Consider the following 22528-nt stretch of genomic DNA (forward strand, 5'->3'; position numbering starts at 1 on the left):
CTTTCCCTGAGAGGCTCTATCTACTTTTGAAATATTTTTCCCCTAATAACAAGCTTTTTCCAGCTTTAGCCTTCATTAGCTCCTCCAACTGTAGTGCATAATTTCTCATCTCTGTCTCATCAGTCTCCACCCCTACAAAGGTGATTAGAAGAAAACTGTATCGTTTTTCCAGCACATGCAGTCAATTTGGCCAGATCCCACAAACAGACATAGACTTGCAACAGAGAAGGAAAAACAAGCAAACAACAACAACAGAGGTCGCTTTGTCTTCACAAGCTGATGTCTAGTCTGACATGGACTACTCAGTGGCTGACTGCTCCAGGCCCAGGTGATGAGGTGAGGAATCAAATTAACAAGGGAGACAGCTGGCATCAGTAAAGCCCTTTGGCTAGGGCCTGTTGTTTTGATGATACACAGGATGAATTAATGAGATATGATGTGCTATGCTGCATTGTCTCACCTTGTAACACTGTGATGATGGTCACATCACCTTTTCTGTGCTCACCAAGGAAACATATTTTATATTATATGGGCCCTTTGCTTTATGTGCTCACTTATTTTTTTTTATAGGGGATGAGCTGTACACAACAGCTGGGTCCATATACCTTATTGTACTAAAGCCATTGATTTGGGAGGTTATTCTAGTGTAACGGTAAGGGTCGCTCATGTTGTGTATTGTTGAATTCAGTTGCGAAATTAAATAACTTCTGCACATGATATCCAATGTTATTTGTTATCCGGTAAATGAAACAGGTAGAAAAGTACATCTGGGTTGTCTGTGTGAGACAGTGTATCCATGGCAACATCACAAAGCCACACTCGAGCCTCCTTTTGTATAGTGCTTCAAGTCCTAGCGCGCACACAACACTGAACATGCCTTCTGCAAGATGTCAACAAGTGGTGCATCTTAACAATGTCTCCAGCTTTCCTTTGGTAGATGGAGCAATATTTCTACTCTATATGTGGTTGTATATTATCATCAGTGCACCTTATCTTGCTCTGTGTGTGTGTGTGTCACTACCACAGAGGTTGTCATCATAAACCGTACCACACAGTACACTGCCTAATAGCATTTACAGCTGTTTCACCTCCCATGTGCACAATTTGATGACATGATTTATAGCATCCACATACTGGCCCATGCTCCAGTATAAAAGCAGAAGAAACACAGACAGACTGAGATATAGATTTTGTTCCATAAATCAAAATTATATTGAATTGGGGAAAAAAAATGGATTGCTTCTTAAAGTCTGTGCCAGAATCAAAACAATTTAAGAAGGCATCCCATCTTCTTGGAAAAATGTAATATTATTCAGAAAGGAAATTACAGTTGCACTACTGCTGCCCTCAAAATGACCTTAAATTACAAATCAGTACCAAGTATATATTTTTCATTGGGTGAGCCAGACAATCATCTTTGGTGGATGAGTTGAGTTTTTCAGACTCTTCCACTACTCAAGCAAGAAAACAGCACATATCAGCTAAATGGGACAACTAAAAGAAAAAAGTCTCCACCGTTATTTCTTGAACCCTAAGATATCAAATCAGTTTTTTCCTTCACAGTGTCTGAACATATTACATACATTTCCAGCTTAATAAACCAAAATTTCAAACCTATACGATATGGCTAAAAGGTAATATCTCTCTTTTAAATAATCTTGTGCTCACAGTAACAGTTGTTGACATGTACTGTGTATGAAATGTTCTAAAGCTGGCACCACTGGTATCAGCACTTTGTGGATGCAGAAAATTTTAATTATAAAGAACAAAACATGTCATTTGAAATTTTGACGGTTAGCCTTGAAATGTTTAAATTATATTTTCTGTGTAAATAAGAAATAAACATAGGTGATTGTACATGTACATCACTTAAAAGGACAAGCATGGAAATGTCCTAATGTTTTTAGGCTAATTGTCACAAAGATATCCCTCATTATTACGTCTTGACTTTTCACTTTCATTGTAACACAATACAGACATAGATCTAACAGTTCTATTTCCCATTGAGTTACAATGCACACAGATTTCCACGTGACATCACTAGGACTTGAGATAAGAAGAATGTAGAGTGACTCTTTGTCTCTGTCACACAGACTCAGAAGTCCCAGTCCTCGTTTTTCCCTGTCATTCACTCCTTGTGCTTTCAATGAAGTACGCTTTGTACCGTGAGATGTTACCACATGTGGGAACAGAGTGCCAAAAACATGCTCAGTAAGCAAACATACATACACCTCCTTACCATTACATGGAAAAAACAAGTCTCAATAAGCCAAAGCAACATGTAATCTGATCAAATTAAAGACTTAAAGATTGCATGAACCACTGCTCTGGCAGTACAGATAATTGCATTCATAGAATTTCTTAGTGGTTTGTGATGATAACAGCATGACCAGCATCCAGTCAGTCCCTGGCTAAAGTTGCATATTTCCCACTAAAATATAAATGTGGTAAATTGTGATAATGTGAATGAGATGGGGAGAGACATCAAACTGTGTGAACATCAAATCAAACTAATGAAGATGATTAGAAAGCATAGTGGCTAAATACCTGAAGATAAATACAGTCTACATTAACAAGGGTCTAAACTGTGGGATTTAAAAGTTTAAAACTGGTGTCCTTAGTGTTACACCCACCTTACTGGGTGGGTGTAACACTAAATGGTTTGAAAGACGTTCAGCAAAAGGACACTCTACAGGGGACAGAAAAGAATTCTGATGACCTCATATTGCCAAACTGCATTTTTGTTAATCAAGACATGGCACATGAAACACAGTCAAGTGTGCTGCATACATTAAGCTGAGGCAAGCTAACAGAAGTGCTTTCAGATGGTCAAACAGCTTTTAAAAGCACATACAAATGAGTGCAACACTATGAATACCTTCCAAGAGAGACAGTCTAAAACTGTGTGGGATTCTGCCATTGAATGTGTCCCTTCAGAACAGCTATAAACATGGTCAAACAACATATCAGGAAAAGTGTTTTTCTTTTCAAGCATAACCCAGCCACTAGATACAGGGTGGTTTATATACTATATATACAGTATATATGTATGTGCATATATAAGGTGGGAAAGGATGATGTTAAGGGAGTTAGTGAAAAGAGAATTTTACCTTGTCTTTTCATAGAAATGTCAAATTGTTTATGTCTCCAACTGTTCTACTTAGTTACCCTGCTGTATAGATTTAGTGATGACAGACAACAGTGTGTGATTATTTTGCAACAGTCTGTTGATGGTCGCACAATGGCGGAGCTGGCCTGCGTGATTGCAGCTTGACAATGCACCTCAGTCTAATCAGAGACTGCAGATGGATCACAGATCTGCCGCTAATCAAGTGAAAGGAAAAAGCCTTGACACAGCGTGGCAAGTGGGAAAACGGCACAGAGCTGTGCTTTGTGTTGAACTTTGCATCCCATGTTTTCACAAAAAATAGAGCCCCACATTTTTGACTTTGAGCATCTGTACATGTATTTCATTCTGTCTCTCTCTCTCTCTCTCTCTGCACCTTGTGCTTTCAACCCATTTAAGCAGCCACCTGTTGTAGTAGCATACTGAAGTCTCAAATATATGCATGGACGCATGCATTCATTAACATATGCAGGTACACTGATGCACACAGAAATCTTTTTACATTTCATTTCTATTTTAAGCCACAGGCACAGTGCTGTCGATAAGAATTTTAGTGAAGTGTTTGGCCCTGGTGTAATATTTCTCCAGGAAACATCGGTAGACTTTTTATGTTTGTTTGTTTGTTTGTTTGCGAATCTTTGTGTGCCACCTCTCATGAGCCGGAGGGTGGATGAGTAACACATCTCAGCAACACATTTAGTTTACTCAAAAAAAGAAAACAATTTTATTTACATAACAAATCCTTATGGTTAAACATCACAGTAGGCTACTTGTCACTGTAGTGCAATAGAAGCCATGTTTCAGAAAGGAGTCAAACGTTAGTAAAGTTAGTATGATACATTTGTTCATGTATTAAGAGTCAGTGCATATTGTCCAACACAAAGCCAGTGAGCGCTGATACAAGGGACAAATAGAAAATGTCGCTTCAAAGCTTTATGACTGTTTTTCTGATAGAAAGGCACTGTACTTGAATTGAAAGCATCTCTTGATATATTGTCTACATTTTGGGACACATCATTTAGGTGAACCAGTGGCATTTCCTAGAGTATTCTCAGTGCTGCTATTAATAGTCAGGTGACCTTTCATTCCTTGTGTTCCTCGCCATCCCTAGCAGAGTGGATGGAGGACCAAACAGCGAAGACAACCAGGAGGATAAGGACCAGGGCAATGAGGAGGATGTGAAATAATTACAGAAACAACTTCAGAGTGAAATCATAGACATATTTTAAGAATTTTAGCATGCATTTACACCAATGACTAGGATACCAAGTTAGCAGTAGGCTAGGCAGCGGTTTCTAATTTAAATGTTTTCCCTCCTAGATATGGAATGTTTTAGTCATTGTTGTTATATACTTGTACATATGCACACATACATATGTATGCTGTACATACAGTTTACAGTACATATGCTGCTAACTAACACCTCAGTGCTAAAATTAAATTAATGCAATCAAGCTCTACTAAAACAATTTTCACACACATAGTTGCACACATAAAAAGGATAAGAGTCCACCTCCTTCCCTCCTACAGCCTCTGTAAAATTACTATGCACTATGTCGGCAACTTGTATCTATTATATAACCCAAAAAGAAGAGGTTTAAAATACAAAACATGATGTACAATAAATACAGGATGTAGAAGAGTGGATACAAAATGAAAGACAATTACATGGTCGCACAGCCTCTTACATAAGCTGATTCAAGCTTTGTACATGGATCCCACTACAGAATAAATATACATGATAATAACCATTAGCCCTGGTTCCCTTCATAAAATAATGATTAAAGGAAAATTCACTGTATGATACTTCATAATGAATCAAAATAAACTGCCACACCCATATTACTATATGTTTCCTTTAACCCAGGGGTAAACTACGGGGTAGAGCCATTCATTTTATTACTGCACCCCTACAAGGGCAAAGTAAGGATGGAGTGCGGTGTTATGGATAGCTTAATACTGCTGCTTCACCCCTTTTCTGTCCCACTACTAGAGCAGCACTTTTGTTTGCTCACCTTTGGTGCTAGTAAAAAAAAAAAGGCCATTACTCTATTTACAAATAGAGGGCTGCAAATCCTTTTACATATAATTCAATCCAGCCCAAGTGACTCACTAGAAAAGGCTGTACTTGTTTCATTCTGATTATGTGTGCATGTGCTCAAGTCCATGGCAACCAGGGTGTTGATAGTAAACTCATTTTTGGTCATTTGTGCTAACAGTAGTAATAGAAAATATGTAAAAAGCATGGTGTGTGCAAATGTACTAGCCACTGCTAATCTGGGTAGGATCTTATTATGGCAGTGGCCACCTTCTGCAGCGGCTGTGCTACCGACAGCAAAACAGTCATTATGTTTCCAGGCCTGCTCACACAGTCAGCAAAGCCAATGATGCTGCCACAGTGTGGCAACATTGAATGCTTAATTGATGACTTTCTGATATTATTGTTTGTCTAACTGGCACTGCAAAGCCGTCCTGTCACACACACACACACACAAACACAGAAAGATTGTGATGAATAATAATGCACAGTGTTTGCACGGGGTTACCTCCCGCCATAGCCTCCCTCATACTCCATTTGCTAAATCAGGCTTACTAATTGCGTGCTGCTGGTCACTGAACAACATGTGGCTGCTGATGAGAGAATGCATCCCTAAAGGTAAACCTGCAGTGTCCTTTTTATCTAGAAATAAGCAGAGAAGTGTTGTCAACACTGGCAAACTTATCTTGATTACTCAGCACTGTCAGTAAATTTCTGGCAGACAAATGTCTTGGCAGCGCCTTGAGTTGACAGAGAAGGACATGCAATATCAGCTTTAGTCAGTTCTGTTGATTTAGTAGTGTTTATATCACATCCAGAGGCATCATGAATCAGGATCAAATATATTTTGATTACATTTTCCAAAGCTTTCCATGTGATGTTTCTGTATTGTTTACACTCAGTTACCAGTCTGTTAGATACACCAGGATACAATGAATGCAGTGCACCTCTGCATTGACGGATAAGGCAGTCATTTTTTATATTAACAGTATTCTAAATATTCCCCATACAGAGACTAGAACCAACAATGACTTGCCCCTACTCATGATTAATGTCTGTCAATCTGTCAGTGCTGGATTAAGTTATTTGTCTGTGCTATAGACCTCCATTGTTGTTCAAACATAATTAAAAACACACTGTTTCACTCGGTGACATTTCCTCATTACAAAACACAAGACCAACTTTATTATTTTGCCTACTGAATGGGCACCAAGCAAATATGGAGACAAATTACGCCTTGAAACACACATAAATAATATGTTGGGGCAGAAATTACTTTATTTTATATTGATGATTTGACCTGTAAATGTTCCCTCAAGTTTTACATTGCACATTTTGATGTGCCATATTTGCTTTGCTTGTAAACAAGCTTTACACTGCACAGTAATTTTAGAGCCCTTTTCTAAATTTAGAAGGAAAGTACTGTTGAATTTCCAGCACTGAAAGTCATTCTTGTCTAACAACATGACCACCTGCCTTGGCAGACCTGAGCTTGATTCATGCTTTGAATCCATGGCATAGGCACGGTGTAGCCTCGTATCCTCTGCTGTAGCCTGTGCCACGGCCTGATGTGCACCTCTCCAGAAATGTAACTACACGTTGTGATTGGTTGCATCACATTTCCTTGTTCATGTCTCAAAGTGGCCGGACAAGCACGGAACCCCCATCTTGTTCTGCCTCAGTTGTTTCAGACTATCTTCTCCTTCTTATCTGTATTGCTGATCCCTGTGAAATATGCCTTAAAAAATTCCTGCATGGCGACAAGATGCAAAGCTTATATTCTACAGCTTTTTACAGAAAGGAATATGCAGATGTAACCCCTTTGTAATCACCAACGTTTTGATTAGTGACTCTATTCTAATTACATATGCTTTCTCTGTAATTGATTACAATTACATTTATTTTGGAATTTAATTGCATGCAACTACTTATTCCCCATATCAGCACAATATGATTCAACTAAAAGTTGATCAACATAAATATTACATCGTTACCCAGGCCTGAGTAACACTTCAGAAAAGAATTTAGCATTGATTGACAGTTACTGGTTACATGGATGAATGGATCAATGTTAATTGTCCTGTGTTATAAACAAGCTATTGATATCAGGAGGAACCCTGCCTCTGTCCTCTCCCTCCCTCCTACTGTTATTTTCTATTTCTCTCTGTGTCTCACCTCATTTTTACTCTCATGTTCTTCGATCTGATTGACTGTTATGAGAAGTGACTGTCTCTCAGACTCTGGGCAATTCTATTACCTGAAGCCTTTATTGACACTACAACCACTTTCACAGCTCCGGGACCCAAACCAGCGCCAATAAGAGACAAATACATGTGCACACACATAAGTATACATTTGTGCACAGAGACACAGATAATACTGAAACAGATGGAATGCATGGATACACACAGCAAACGAACAATTGTGATACACACACACACACACACACACACACACATACACACGCACACACACCTTCACACTTGTTTGCCCTCAATAAACCAAATCTAAGTACATCTTGGTCATCTCACCACAGGCAGAAAGAGGCGTGTCCTAGGAGCCCACTGCAGAGATCGTCATTGCCAACCCACTGCGCCAACTCTGATGACATCGTCACTATGCACCATTCACCGGAGCAGGACCGGTCCTTCTGTGACTGCCTCAGCTGTTCATTGTAAATATGTGATATTGAGACACACTGCAGGCAACAGTAATGCCATACTAAACAAAGTACTGTACAACAGATCGTGGCAATAGTCAATATGTTCATGTACCTTCAGAGTTTCTTGATGACGATGGAGGATTTCAGTTCCTTCCACCCAGTGCAAAATCTTAACATGGGATGCAATTTCAAAAATAATTGATTTGTTGTTGAGAAAAAGCTAAACTGATAACATACTAAACTGCTACAGTGCTGTAGATTATGACACAGGGTTATGTGATTGTGTGGGAGTTATATGGGCTACAGGGGATGAGAGAGAGCAGATGGAACAATCAGCAGATCCCACCTTACTGGCTTTGCTGCTTTGTCAACCAGAGACAATCATAATGTATTTGGTGGCAAGTAAGCATCTTAATATCATTCATGTATTTTTATAAAAGGTGTGATGAGTGACCCAGGACTCTGGGTCATAGAGTGATACAAATAGACTATAGAAAACCAGAGGAAGAGTACAAATCACTAAGAAATAATGCATCCTACAGTTAAAATAGTTCTAAACCAAACAGTGCATATGGTAAATATACATGAGCAAACAGTATTTACTCATTTGGACACTGCCAAGACTTTGCCCATAATATGGGTATTCAGTACTGTGAAGCCCTAATTTTAAGTGTTACAATTTGTGGACTTTGGGACTGTGGTGTGGAGGTTTTAGTTCACATAATTTAAGGATGTTTTATTCATGTCATTATTATGCAGCAGGTGCTTTTCTGCCCACACCAGTATATTTTTGCTGTGACTTTTTTTTATCACACCACTCTCACAACCTTCAAAAACAAACCCTGCTGCCTTCCTCCTGCTCAGTGTACTAATGTTTCTCTTTCTCCCTTCAGGCTTCCCTCCTTCACTGGTTCTCTGCCCATTTTTTAGCCCCAACATCTCCTCAATGTGCTGAATTCTCAACACATCATTGGCCTAACGCCATTCCCTAGTATAAGCTACTCCTATAAATAAGCACACCTGTCCAGTAGATTAAAGTAGTCTTAAGCAAATACACAAACACTTCATAGATTTTATTTACATTTTGTGGTCTAGTGTTTTACTGACTTGCCAGAGTGCCATTTGTGCACCAGAATTTAAGAAAATACAAGGTTATGTTTACAAAAACTTGGCAAAGTTCTAAACATAGATGAGGTAATTGGTTCAGTGGCATCAGGGATACTAATACTTACAAGCTACTAATGGTAATTATAATATTGTATGATTTGAAGGGTGAGCTCTTTTAACTATACAGTAGTACTGTATGTGTCAGCGTGTGATCATGATCAGCATAGACCTTAGTCTGACAAAACACTTCTCTCTTAAATCCTTGGAGTATGAATTGACTGCCTAATTATATCACAAAAGAAAGGTGACACATACTGCTTCCGATGTCTGCTTGGAAAGCAGACAGCCTAGAAGATTTAGACATGTTTAGAATGGGCATCCTGTATCTCAGAGTAGTTGAATACAGCTCACTTCACCAGAGAAATCACTGCAGTAGAAAATGTTTTATTCACTGATCAACACCCTCAACTGGAACTAGCAGGTTATTATGTGCATGTCCTGTGAAGAATATATAATCCTATTGTTTCCACTGGATGTGCAGAAGGAGACAGCATGTTTTCTGACAAAGCGGCCAGACTCCATGGAAACTCAGATATATTGACCACTATTCTGCCTTTTCTGATGCACACAAACACACACTTAACCACTGAGGAGACACTCATGCCTACACACCACACTGAAAAAAGACACCTCCCACAGCGAGCCCACATAACCGCAACCCCACTCAGTCGATCAATAGCACCATCTGAATGTTTAACTTTAAGCCCCAGGAAATCAAAACAGATTTATTTACATAACATATAATCCTGACATATAATCCTGACATATAATGACGTGTTTCTACAGTAGAAAGCAGCAGCTCAGTGACAGCAGATACACAGAGGAGATACAGACAGAGTGCTATCTTTATATTGCTTGTTTTTACATGCTGCATCACCCTGGAGAGACTGGGTGAGAAAAATTTAACTCTGGTGAAATTGTGAAGAATAGGTCGTGTGTGCAGAATAACTACAGTATAGTGTTGCTTGATGCAGAATAAAATCAAAAGGCTAGATTTGCTATTGCACCACTTATGGAATAGAAATGGAGCATGAGAAATTCCTGCAGTGGCTGCCAATATATACAGCACTAATGCAACTATAATGGAAAGAACACAGAGCAGAGAAACACATTGAAATAGAGGAAAAAACTAAGAGAGACCATGACAAAAGATGACAGGTGGATGTTCAAAGCCACAGGAAGAAAAGGAAGACCATTCAGACAGGCTGTGAAGGACGCAGGAAGGGTGAATTGACTAAATAAAAGCAGAAATAGGAGGAAAAAATCCTCTAGACAGAAAGCCATGGAAGGTGAGGCAGAGTGAGAAGCAACAAAAGAGAGAATGTTGGTGTATGTGAGAGCATGCAACTGAGAAAGAGAGAAAGAGAGAGAGAGAGAGTCGTGGACAGGCCACAGGAGAGACGAGGAAGGTGTGTGCAGCATGCCAATACAAATGCTAAGTCACTCGAGGGCTTCCATCCAGCTCAAATCCCAGCCCTGCTTCCTAGCCAGGCACTCATTAGAGTGATACAGAGAAAGCAATGGATTAAGAGAGAGGGAGAAGTAATGAATGTCAAATATCTACATTTGACTGAGCTTATCACGTAATCAAGCTACACTTTTCTTCTCATCAGCTATTCCCCATGTCATCAAACGCCACCATTCATCTTCTTCACTCAGCCTATTCTCCATTTTCCCCTTTCTTCAAATATTCAAAAAGGCATCCCCTTCTCTTTTTTCTTTGTTTTTTTTTCCACACTGAAATCACTCAGTCTGTCCACTTATTACCCCAGGAGGGCCAACAGTGCAGTTTCTGAAGCATCAGTAATTCTTTACTGCCCATGTCCAAGCTTCCCTAACAGGATACTGGGAAGCCTGGATATTTATAGTGTAATCTCATACCTGAGTTGCATTCCTGTGACTGGGTGACCCAGGGGATGGTACTGGTGGATGGACAGCTCTGAGCCTGCAACGTGACAGCCGAGCAACATGAAATAACAGGGCGGAAAGAGGGATAAGAATTAAAGGAGGTGGAGGGAGGGGGGAGGAAAGGAGGCCGCTGAGACAGTGCTAAAGGTTTGTGTGGGAGTACATACACTGTTTCTGTGAACAATGTCCTCCTGATTCCTCCTGATGCTACTTTCATTCAATTGGTGTATTGTGAATTGCAAGTGTACTTTTGTTCTCAATTGTAGAATATATATGAGATTTAAAAAAAAAAACTTTTATCTTGTAAAACAGTTGTAAAATGTAATATCTTTCTTATTTCTTCCATTATCAAAAAAAAAAAAAAAATCAGAGCAAAAAAAAAAAAAATCAGAGCGCAAGACAATCATATAATGTTTACTTTAATAGATTATATTTCCCTAGTATTCTATTTTTATAGTCAAAAAATAGAAAATGGCAAAAGCAAATATATTAGCAGTGAAGTTTTACACTAATATATATTTATATATCATTCTGTATGTGTGTCTAGAGGAAGGGAGGAGGTGAGTTGATGAGGAATAAAGGATACATTCGTACACCGCCTGATCTTGAGCCGATAGCCAGGATCTTCTGCACGGGGTCAAAGGCCAAAGCAGTGGACTGGTAAGGGAAACCGTGCCGCACGGTCTGCAAGGGAAAAACACATTTTTATTCAACAACAACAATCACAAAAAAATTTTTATAAATATTGCTAGGGTAATAGAATGAGTTCTATCATTTAATGATTTTGCCTGCCCCAGTAACATTGTGTAGTCTGGTGAATTGAGCCTTTAATTGGTCTTTAATTGTATTAAAAGCAAAAAAGAGATTGTTTACTTATACTGTTCTAGTCCACTATTACCACTTACTACTACTATACTATAACATTTTTGAACACTTCAAAGATTCATCAGAATGTCAATGAACTGAAAGGTTATTGAGATTCAAAACCTTCAAACCCTTTAAAAGGCCAACACTCCAATCACACTGTGTAGCTTGGAGAGAAACTATAGCTTCTGTTAATGCTGATCTGAACTGAACTTAGAGTGAATTAGCTTCAACATTCATATGCTAAGGCCTGACAAGGCTAAACAATAATCTCCCTGACACTCCCACTCTGAGATGCGTTGTGTGCACTGCAGCTGTCGGCCATTAGTCATGTTAAATTTCCCAGCAGTGCCTCACTTACAGTAATCTGCTCTGGAGGGATGCAGAAAAATGGACATCATCAGTGTTCAATGGAAATGTTAGCACATAGTCTTACTGTTTCTCCAGCAAATTGCAGTACTGTATGAGAAAATGCAGTTTGAAGCAATGTAATAATGTCCCAGATAAAAATGAATATGTTCAAATATCAGATCTTTTTTTTTTTTTTTATTGATTAACACCCTCGGGAGAAACTGAAGCGCTGCTTTTCTAAAGTATGCTAACATTTGAGTTCCCATTACTATTTAAACATGCAGTCTGGACCTAATGTAACCCTCAGCAAAGCTCCTGTCACCTCCTGCCTGAGCAGAGGTCTAATCAGACACAACTGAAACCACCACAGTGGCGGTGCAGGGCCTTTCATCAAAATAATAGATGCAACTTATTCCTGCAGGTAACAGCACACCATGTACCTCTACATTGACTAAACCTGGTCAATTTTATTGGTAATGAAAGCATCTGAAAATGTGCTGTAAAAACACCCATTAGGCCAATAACCATGATAAAAAGAACTGAAAAGATGCAATGTTTCATCTTTAAGATCTTTCACAGAACTCAGAAGTCAGTTAATAATCAACCGCCAGTTCTAAAGCCACTATGAAGTCACTTTAGTGACTTGTTTGTTCATATCACCCATTGTTGTCAGACCCCTCCCGACCAATCACCAGCAAACACCTTTGTTTGTCTGTCTGAATTGTTGTAACAGGAATTTTGTGCTGTCGCAAAATAATTTGAGAGACTGTGAATGAATGAAATGGTTATAAAACACAGGGAATTAGATAAGTCAGAGGTGATTAGACTTGACAGAGGAAAATGAGAAATAACACACACACAAACACAATAACCAGAGGACAGTCTTATGTCATGTCTGTGTGGCTGGTATTATTCACACTGTGGGGACTGAAACCTGTTTACATGCTAACACTGTGGGGACACATGGGGACCACTGAACCTCCTAACAGGCGGAGTTGGAACCTTCTGAGCTATGACTATGGTCCCATAACAAGTGATAATAAGCCATGGAAACAGGTGCAGCAAGCACTAATTAGAAATCTTGGATTGCATTATTGTTCATTATATAGCATTGTGAATGCTGTAATGCGTCTTGATCTAATTCTCTTTTACGAGGGCTCTTCACACCTCAAATTGAAGTGGAATGAACTGAAACTGAACTCCATCAAACAACCCCAAAAAACATGTCGCACACAAGAGCTCCTCCAAGTACTTCAGCCAAATGAAAGAAATCTGCAGCTTTATAATGTTTGAGTTTTAAAAACTATTCAGATAAATGAATGAATGAATAAATGTACCTTTTATTATGTGGTCATGACAGCACGGATTTGAAACATTAAGATGTGCACCATGAACTCAAGCACCAATACTTATCCACATGCATTTTATAGTTAAGTTATTTCAGAATGATGAGATTTCAATTTTCTTCTGAGATCTGCCATGTTCTTGCATGAAGCAGGGCGTTGGGGTGGCACTTGAAGAAAGGAGTGACTACATTTTAGGACGTTCAAAGGTAGGTGAGATACTAAAGTATGGCTAACCAGCCTGTCAGTAGCCAAAAAGCCTTCTGCTCAGTCCTGGACTCTTACACACAGTTTGACAGCACGGTCATGGCATAACAAGTTACTGGAGGTTCTATATCAGGAACTTTTGGCTACCAGGATAAATGCATATTCTTCTGAAATGACTGAGTTCTGGATGGACATTATAAGATCAGTGAAATACTCTTCACTGCCTTCTCATAGACCCTCTTGACTGAACGCTTTTGTTTCAACCATTTTACCTTGGATTTGTCTATTCCATGGACAGAGAAGGGTGGGAAGAGGAGGCTGTGGTGGGAGGGGAGTTTAAATAAGTCTTTGTTAATTTCTTGAGTTCTTATGTTATGTTTGTTCTGTTTTAAAATGAATAAATATATGACTTACAAAAAAGTAGGTGAGACAAAGTGTGCAGAGGGACACATGCCTTCACCCGGCTGTAGAATCCCTTGCCTTCCCCATTACCCCTTTTTATTTAAAAGGACAATGGGGAAGGTCAAGTATTTATCCAGACCGTTAGGCAGCAAATGAGACTGGCAGTGAAGAGAGCTGGAGATGATACTGGCACTGTTGTTTTAAACTAACACTCAAAACACTGCTCTTACTGACTATGATACTCAAGGAAGGGCTTTTATTAACCAACCAAAATGCATCAGCAAATGATTTTGACCCTACAAAAAGTGAAAAGACTGGGTTGCGACATTTATGCACAGAAAGATTCATATGTAAGGACCATGCACACACATAGGGAAGACACACCTATCTAAAGAAAAACTTGGCCAGACACACATCATCCTCCAGGTCTTGCCACCAGGCCATCTTATGTTCTCTACCCTGGTTCTGGTGTCAGCAGAGACACTCCCCTTATACAAACAAGATGGTCAAGAATTGGATGAGAAACACATTTACTCTGGTGAATCTCTGAGCAGCTCATACATATTTTAAGGCCAATGCCATGAAGCCTTTCCCCTCCTCTTTTAATGTGTTTGTGTAAATGTGAGTATATGTGTGTGACCCTATTCTCCCATTCTTCCATCTATCTATGATAATGATAATCACTTTTATTGGCCAGGTGTGTTACACACACAAGGAATTTGTCTGCAGGCAGCCATCTGCGGTGCAACTTGGAAGCAGCTTGGGGTTCAGTGCCTTGCCCAAGAACACTTTGACATGTAGACTGGATAGAACAGGAATCGAATCACCAACTTTCCGGTTTGGGGACGACCTCTGTACCTTCCAAGCCACATCTATCTATCTATCTATCTATCTATCTATCTATCTATCTATCTATCTATCTATCTATCTATCATAACAGTAACACAGTAACACTAAGATGTACAGTATAACTAGATGTACCTAATAACAATTGATTTAGCAGGGAAAATAAACACAAAAGAACTACTAAATGTACATTCCGTCTGGTACATTTTGAAGCACAGTCAGCTGTGCAGCAAATGCCGACCTGCTCTAACAGACCCGCATTGTAGTAGCTGCCACAGGCTGAATTACATCAACTTCACTCTCCATCCTCCCCTTTTCTCTTTATCTGTTGTGTTGTCTACTCCCCTCCACACATGCACAATCTTTATGCAGACATGCTAGATAACCCCACACACAGACAGCCCCACTAATACCAGTTCATGCCACCCACCATCCTCTCTTTCTATTCAGTACCGAGTTACAGTCGGTCTAGATCCCTGCTTCTATAAATAGACGCCATGTCTACCACAGCCAGCAAATTGTGCAATGAGCAGCTACAGTGTATCTCCAAACATGAATCAACAGTGATATATGATACTTTATTATTTCAACAACTGTCTCCAAAATGTATACTGATGTAAAGGTGCATAAGATAATTCAGTGTAACACTGCTGCTTAATGAAATCATAGAATTTTTTGCATTTGCTGGTGCCATATGGTATAGAGATTAACACGTTACACCATGTGCATGTTTGCAAACTGTGCAGAAGGGTGTGCAAATGTGATAAAGTATCAGTGCAAGTGCTGTCAAAATACCCAGATTTGCTAAGTGGTAATGAATATGTAACCATTCTGTAATCTTTCTCATTAGCTAAGACTGGCTAACAGATCAAAATGCTCAGATACATGCAGCAGCTTCACATGTTTAGCCAATGTTTAGCTTGGCCAATTCCAAAAACAAGTGTCATTCAGTGCAATACGGAAGCTAGTTAAAGCTGATGCTAATTAAAAGTACATTTTGTGAGTAACTTGGCAAAAAACCAGATCTGTCAATCTGTCTCCTCTGAAACAATCATCTACTAATAATAATCATTACAACTAATTAAATTAATGGTTCATAAACAGAGGTTGCACTGTTCTGCGAGAAATTTTCTGGCCCTGAGACAATGAGTGTATGACAATAGTATGTTTTTAGTGGCAGCAACAGCAGCATCAAAGCCTTCTGAACAAGCCGAATTTACTGAAAAGAGGGAGTGTACATAAATTCAGATTTCACAATAGAATGTCATTGTATTCATGCACTGCCTTTCAAATGATCTGGAAAATGCAGCTTAGAAACATACAGTAACAACAATAACCACCATTAGTGCCGGCATTTCAAATAGCTGATTTAAGGTCCTGCAGTTATGTAATGCCTGTAACACCCACCACAAAATTATGTTATACTCTTGGGCCTGCTAGCTCATACATGTGTGTAGATGCATTTTAACATATATTCTTATTAAAAAAAAGAACCTCCACTATGTCAGAAACACACTGTGGACAAAAGAAAGAACACATGAAAAACAGAAGTACCAAACATAGAATTACATGTCAACATTTCTCTTTAAATAAACATCAACATTTATGGAGACTGGCAAATAAAAGGGCAACGGTTTGGGAGAACTCACAGATGAAGGGAATGTTTTGGTGCTTTGGTTGTCCGCCAAGCTTTTCAGGGATTATTTAGAAAATGATAACTTTAAAAAATGACAAACAAGACTACCTAGTAAGTTACAAAACTTCTATTATGGCCCATAATATATTATGGTTGCATACATCCAATATAATATATACAGTATCATCACTGAAACATGCATATGACTAGTGTTTTTGTCACTTGAACCATGTTCAGGCCCAATCAACAGTGCAGGACACAATGTTTGCCACAATAAGTATCCATTGCTAACAATCAGACAAAGCCAACCTGAGTGGAATTAACCAGAGCATACAGGATGTGGATAAGAGGTGTACATCAGTAGCCTTGTCTTCACCTAACGTGTTTACATTCAGCTGAAGCAGCTTGCACATGTCTGCCACTTTTTTAGGTGCCGTATGTCAACAGTGAAACTGAGTTAGTATACATGTAGCATCACGTGCATTTTACCACTGTACCCCTGTAGCTCTTCAGATTTATGCTGAGACAGGTAGCCAGCAAGTTGAACCTGGCCCAACTGAGTCACTCCTTCAGCCCTACAATATGGCACGTGCACTACATGGAAACATCACTGCAGGAGCTCAGTTGATACTGGGACACTTGAGCAGCATACTGAGCTGACTCTATAGTCTGGCACTGATGGTGCTTGGATGTATTTATCTACATAACAAAAAATGACAAGAGAAGAGCTGTACACACAGAGATCAAGAAAGGAATGCAGAAATAATAAAGAGGGCAATTGTTTGATGCAACAGCAATAACAAGTGATGAAAAATGCATACGTGTGTGGACAGCAGAGGAAGGCAAATGAAAATGGAAATGATGCAGAAGAACGTACTGCATATAGGAAGGAATAGGCATAATTGTATAGGTTTTTCTCCTTATTTTAACTCATTTTCAATTTATAATGTCCAAATTATTTAAACTCTCTTCTTGCACACTAAACAAAATATGCCATATGCATATACACACAGAATACAGATATACACAGAATGCTCAGTGAAATACAAAAGAAGCCCAGATGAAGAACTAAAGGGTTAAAGAATCACTGAGGCTGTTTAACATCGCTGTTGGTAATTGAACGATTTACGTACAAATCATGGTGCATAGCGGTGAGCACGGTGTCCAGGGTAGAACTCTACATACAAAGCTGCTGCTTTCCAAAAAAAACTTTAAAAAGAGCGCTGCATTCCAACACCAACATAAACCTCAAAATGAGTGTGTGACTACAGTGCATTTATCACTGTTTCTAGAGGCACATCAAGCTCTTTTCCCCTTGCATTGCTCTATAAACACATTAAGCACAGAGTTTGTTTATGAGTGTGCTATAGTATGTGTTGCCAGTTGTATACACATTCTGCATCTGCATCACCCAGGTGTTTAAGCACCTGTCTCCTTAGGGTAATTGTCCAGATCTGTCACATTCATCCATTTCATTTTACAGAGCATTTACAGACTCAGTGCACCCCTTCTTTCACCTGTGCAATATCGCCAAAATGAGGAAAATCCTCCCTCAAAGTGATGCTGAAAAACTTGTCCATGCATTTTCTTACTTCTGGGTTGGACTACTGTAACTCTTTAATATCAGGATGGTCCAATGATTTCATTAAAAGCCTCCAGTTAATCCAAAATGCTGCAGAGTACTGACAGGAACTAGCAAGAAAGATCATATGTCTCCCATATTAGCTTCTCTCCACTGACTCCCTGTAAAATCCAGAATAGAATTTAAAATCCTTCTACTAACATACAAAACCCTCAATGACAAGGTTCCGTCATATATTAAAGACCTCATAGTGCCTTATCACCTCAAAAGAGCATTTCACTCTCAGAGTGCTGGTCTACTTGTGGTTCCTAGAGTCCACAGAAGTAGAATGGGAGGCAGAGCCTTTAGCTATCAAGCTCCTCTCCTATGGAACCAACTCCCAGTCTCAGTTCAGGAGGCAGACACCCTCTCTGCCTTTAAAATTAGACTTAAGACTTTCCTATTTGATAAAGCTTGCAGTTAGGTAAATATAATATTGTTGTTTATCACTATAATCCTAGTAAGACAGTGAGAGAGGGTAGAAAGGTACTTAGTTGTCATGATGCCATGAAATATCAGAAGACATATGACAATGCACTAATATGGCTGAACAGGGATAAAACTGACAGCCATCTTGGTACCTGCAAGGAAACTGGGGGCCTGGGCTGTCCTGTTGCCACTGAATATATTTAATCGTACCAGTGGTTCCTAGTCAACAAGATGGCCTTTGGGTGGGCCCTTGTAGTGTCTATGAAATTATTGAACATGCATCCTAGGATAAGTTTGTTTTGGTGTACCATCCCTTAGTTATAGGCCTAAGCTGAGGGTCGTCCCATGGTGAGGAGCTCCTCTCCTCTCTCTCCATGCACTTACAGTATATGCCGCCATTGCATGTCATTAACTTTGTGTCTCCTCTCTCCCATAGTGTGTCCTCTCTCCCTCCCTGTACCTTTCTGCAGGTAGCCCTGGCTCTGGAGCTCTACGTCTCTGATGAGCAGTGACCGGCTGCATCAACCTGCCCAGTGTTTGACTGTTTGTTGTTGTGTTTGTTGTATTTTGCTGCTTATCTTTTCTCTCTCCTCTATCCACACACCAAACCAGTTGAGGCAGAAGGCCGCCCACCAAGAGCCAGGGTCTGTCGGAGGTTTCTACCCATTAGGGAGTTTTTCGTCCCTGCTGTCACCAAGTGCTCAAGCGGGATTTATTGGGTTTTCCTTCTATAATAATAATAATAGTAAGGGCTAGACCTTACTCTGTAAAGTGTCCTGTCATGACTTTTATTGTAATTTGGTGCTATACAAATAAAACTGAACTGAACTGAATTGAATCCAACATACCAAGATGTGGTTTCCCAGACAAGTGTTTGAAGGGAGATATTTTGAGTTTGCTTTTAAATGTGTTTGATCTAGTCGGGAGCAGCCCAAAAAAGAGGCATATCTGAACACGAGTAGGAGAGAAGATGTTCAGTGGGAGCAGTGGGGGAGGAGATCAGGGGCTTCTGAGTGTGTGAAACAAGCTGGAAACACACAGTGGTTACACAACACAGCACAATCTCATTCATTTCTGATCAGACACTATCTTGGCTTTATTTTCTAAAGCAAAGATTAAAGATTTACCATTTATTGTTTAGATGTCCATAGGGTCTACCTGAGATCCAGTACAGTATAGAAACCTTCAAGACTGAAAACACCTAGCCCTGAACAAAAAATGTCTTCTACATCCTGTGTAACAGATTTAGTCCAGTTTAAAAAAAACATTTTTTCACCAAATGACCAAAACCTACTGAGAGACTGATATGGCAAGTGTGTGCTAAATGGTTGATTCAAATTTATTAATGACACTTCCTTGGAATGGATTTTAGATGTTTGGAGGGAGCACGACAAGCTGACAACAAAATAATGGTATTATTACCTTATAAAGTAGATATAGTGACCATGCTAGCAAAGAATTGTCAAATTCACAGACAGCAGATATGCAACATAGCTGATGAATGTGCATCCAATATTCACTCTCCTTTTAGCTCTATTTCTGGTGTCTACAAACTCCTGAGGGAACTATCTGGCTCTTTAGCTGCTATCTGCTCCATTATTTCCACCGCCTAGTTGCTGTGTGTCTGCCATTTGATGTTGAACAGACAGTTATTGCTAACAATTGTTGCTGCTGAGACAGGTGTGATGAGAGCAGTGAAAGTGAACAAAAACGTTAATGGTGTAATTCATAAATAAATAAATAAAATAAAAAATAACCAGAGAGGCTCACAGATGTGAGAGGAACTGCAGAATCAGGTGATAATTCTTCATGGCTTCATTATGAGCAAAACTCTTCCTATATATATATAAAGATATAGATATATATATATATAAAACCCAAAACAATCTCACTGTGTTCCATTGACAGGTGGTTTGAACCACCACGGGAATGATTGCTTACTTGGCACCAAAAAGTGAGAAAGAAGGCAAACACGCTTTATAACAAATGCACGGGGTGCTGTAGCAGAAACACTACGACTAGCTTTTGATATTAAAAACTAACCTCTGTTGTGTTTTCCATGAATAAAGTGATGCAAGGTTTCCACAGTGTGATTCTATATCCTATTAAAAGCCAAGGGATGAAAGAACTTTCATTCATCACTGAGCATGAGGTTGATTTAAGAAGCATTTCGTGCACTTGCTGTATGACACATGAACGCAGGTGTACACACACAAAATAGCTCACAAATGTTCACAGGGTGAGATTTCAGTACGAGAGTTTGGAAGTGTGCAACGACTGAATGAGCCTGGATAAGCATTTCCTCCCTGCTGAGAGTAGTGGGCTCATTTGTATGAAAGCTGCAGACTACACAGTGTTGTGTGTGGCCAGAGGGAGTGGGGAGAGACACTTGTGTGTGTATGCATGTGTATCTTTGTTGTAGCTGTATGTGTTTATGCATTTATGTTATCGTACATTATAAAGTGATTGCATTTGTTTGGAGAGATGATTGTGTATACACAACCACACAACTGCACATTAACATACAGTATGTTACTGCTCAGATAGCTGCATCATGTTTATTGTTTATGTATTTATTTATTTGCCAGCATTGAACACAAACCCCTTTAGTGGCAAATGTGATAAATGTTAAGCATGTGCCCATTGAGATAAAAGTGCGGGCTTAACTGTCACATATACATAAGTTTGATTTTATAACTGCAAAGCAATCTTCCCTGCTTGTGTGTGTGGTGGAGGTGATTGTTGTGACTGCGCGCTGCGGCTTCATGCATGGTCAGAAACGTACCTTGTGTGGATACACTGCATATGCAGTTTGACATTTATTACTGAGTATTTACTGCAGCAATTAGCCTGCACGCTGCCCTGGCATCGTGGGTCCTATGTTAAAACTGAATCCGCTCATTAGTTAGAAATACGTTTTCTTTGTCACTTAAGGAAACTTTCACCACAGAAAGAAGAAACTGTCAGCACTAGTGTAAATTTGAAAAGCGTTTTTAAAAAAGGGAAAAATAAGAAAGTGTTCCAAGAAAGCTTGTTTGTGAAACTTTTAAGAGTATATAACATCTCTTACTGAATAAACTGTTGCATGTCATATTGTAGGCAACCCCCCCGCAAAAAAAACAACTAAGTAATAATAATAAAATGAATCTAAACTCCAGCTTACATACACCCTTTAGATACTTTTAGAGAGACATCAAGTATGTGACGTGTGTCAAGTGCTTCAGAACAAGCTCTTACAAGCAGAGGGATCCACTCAGAGGAAGGGAAGCAAATGCATGTTGGTTTAAAGATTTGCAGCACTGCAGTTCCAAGTGGATTGTTTTGCATAATTACTTTTCAAACGCAGCAGCCTTAGACATGCACTAAAAAATTGTCTTTATATCATTTTTGTCTATATTTTCTCCCACTGTGAATGAACAGAAAGGGCGATACAAACGCGAACATGTGCTTTACTGAGATACTGTGGATGCTTCTTTGCAAGTAGCTACATGACAAAGAAATATTAAAAGACAATAGCAGGTAGTAGATTTTTTTGTTGTTGTTTTTGTTTAGCAGTATGTTTTACTTCTGAAGATAATCTTGCTCTTTTGGGTCAACCACGGATTTAAGATTACTGACTTCCATCGCCCAGGTTTGAACACTGATGTACTATTGCCATGGATATGAAAAACAAAAGACAAAAACACTGTGGATGGGCTTGAGTGAAGCTTTTCCTATAACATGATTTTAGTTGTTAAAAGTACAAGAAATGTGTTCTCAGTAGGAGTCACACATCATACAAAAGCCAAATTGCTGTGGTGGTTGATCAAGCACTACAAAGCAACTTTGTGAGAAATGAAGGACTGTTTGAAAAGCTCACTCAATTATATTTGCACAGCATGAGGTGAGGCGGGCACTCTGCTGTCACCTACAGACCGATGGACAAAG

The 22528-nt window shown here is 39.3% G+C and overlaps 1 protein-coding gene across 5 annotated transcripts in view; it reads right to left on the bottom strand.

The window, feature by feature from the left end:
* Nucleotides 1–22528, bottom strand: part of stxbp5l (syntaxin binding protein 5L) — a 115968-nt gene that overhangs the window by 86910 nt on the left and 6530 nt on the right. For all 5 annotated transcript variants that reach the window (XM_020594670.1, XM_020594668.1, XM_020594667.1 and 2 more), the window contains exon 2: nucleotides 11489–11586. In XM_020594670.1, the coding sequence (XP_020450326.1) occupies nucleotides 11489–11586 (98 nt within the window). The remainder of the gene's footprint in view (nucleotides 1–11488; nucleotides 11587–22528) is intronic.

The sequence above is a fragment of the Monopterus albus genome, unplaced genomic scaffold, assembly GCF_001952655.1.
Source record: "Monopterus albus unplaced genomic scaffold, M_albus_1.0 scaffold24.1, whole genome shotgun sequence".
NCBI lineage: Eukaryota > Metazoa > Chordata > Actinopteri > Synbranchiformes > Synbranchidae > Monopterus > Monopterus albus.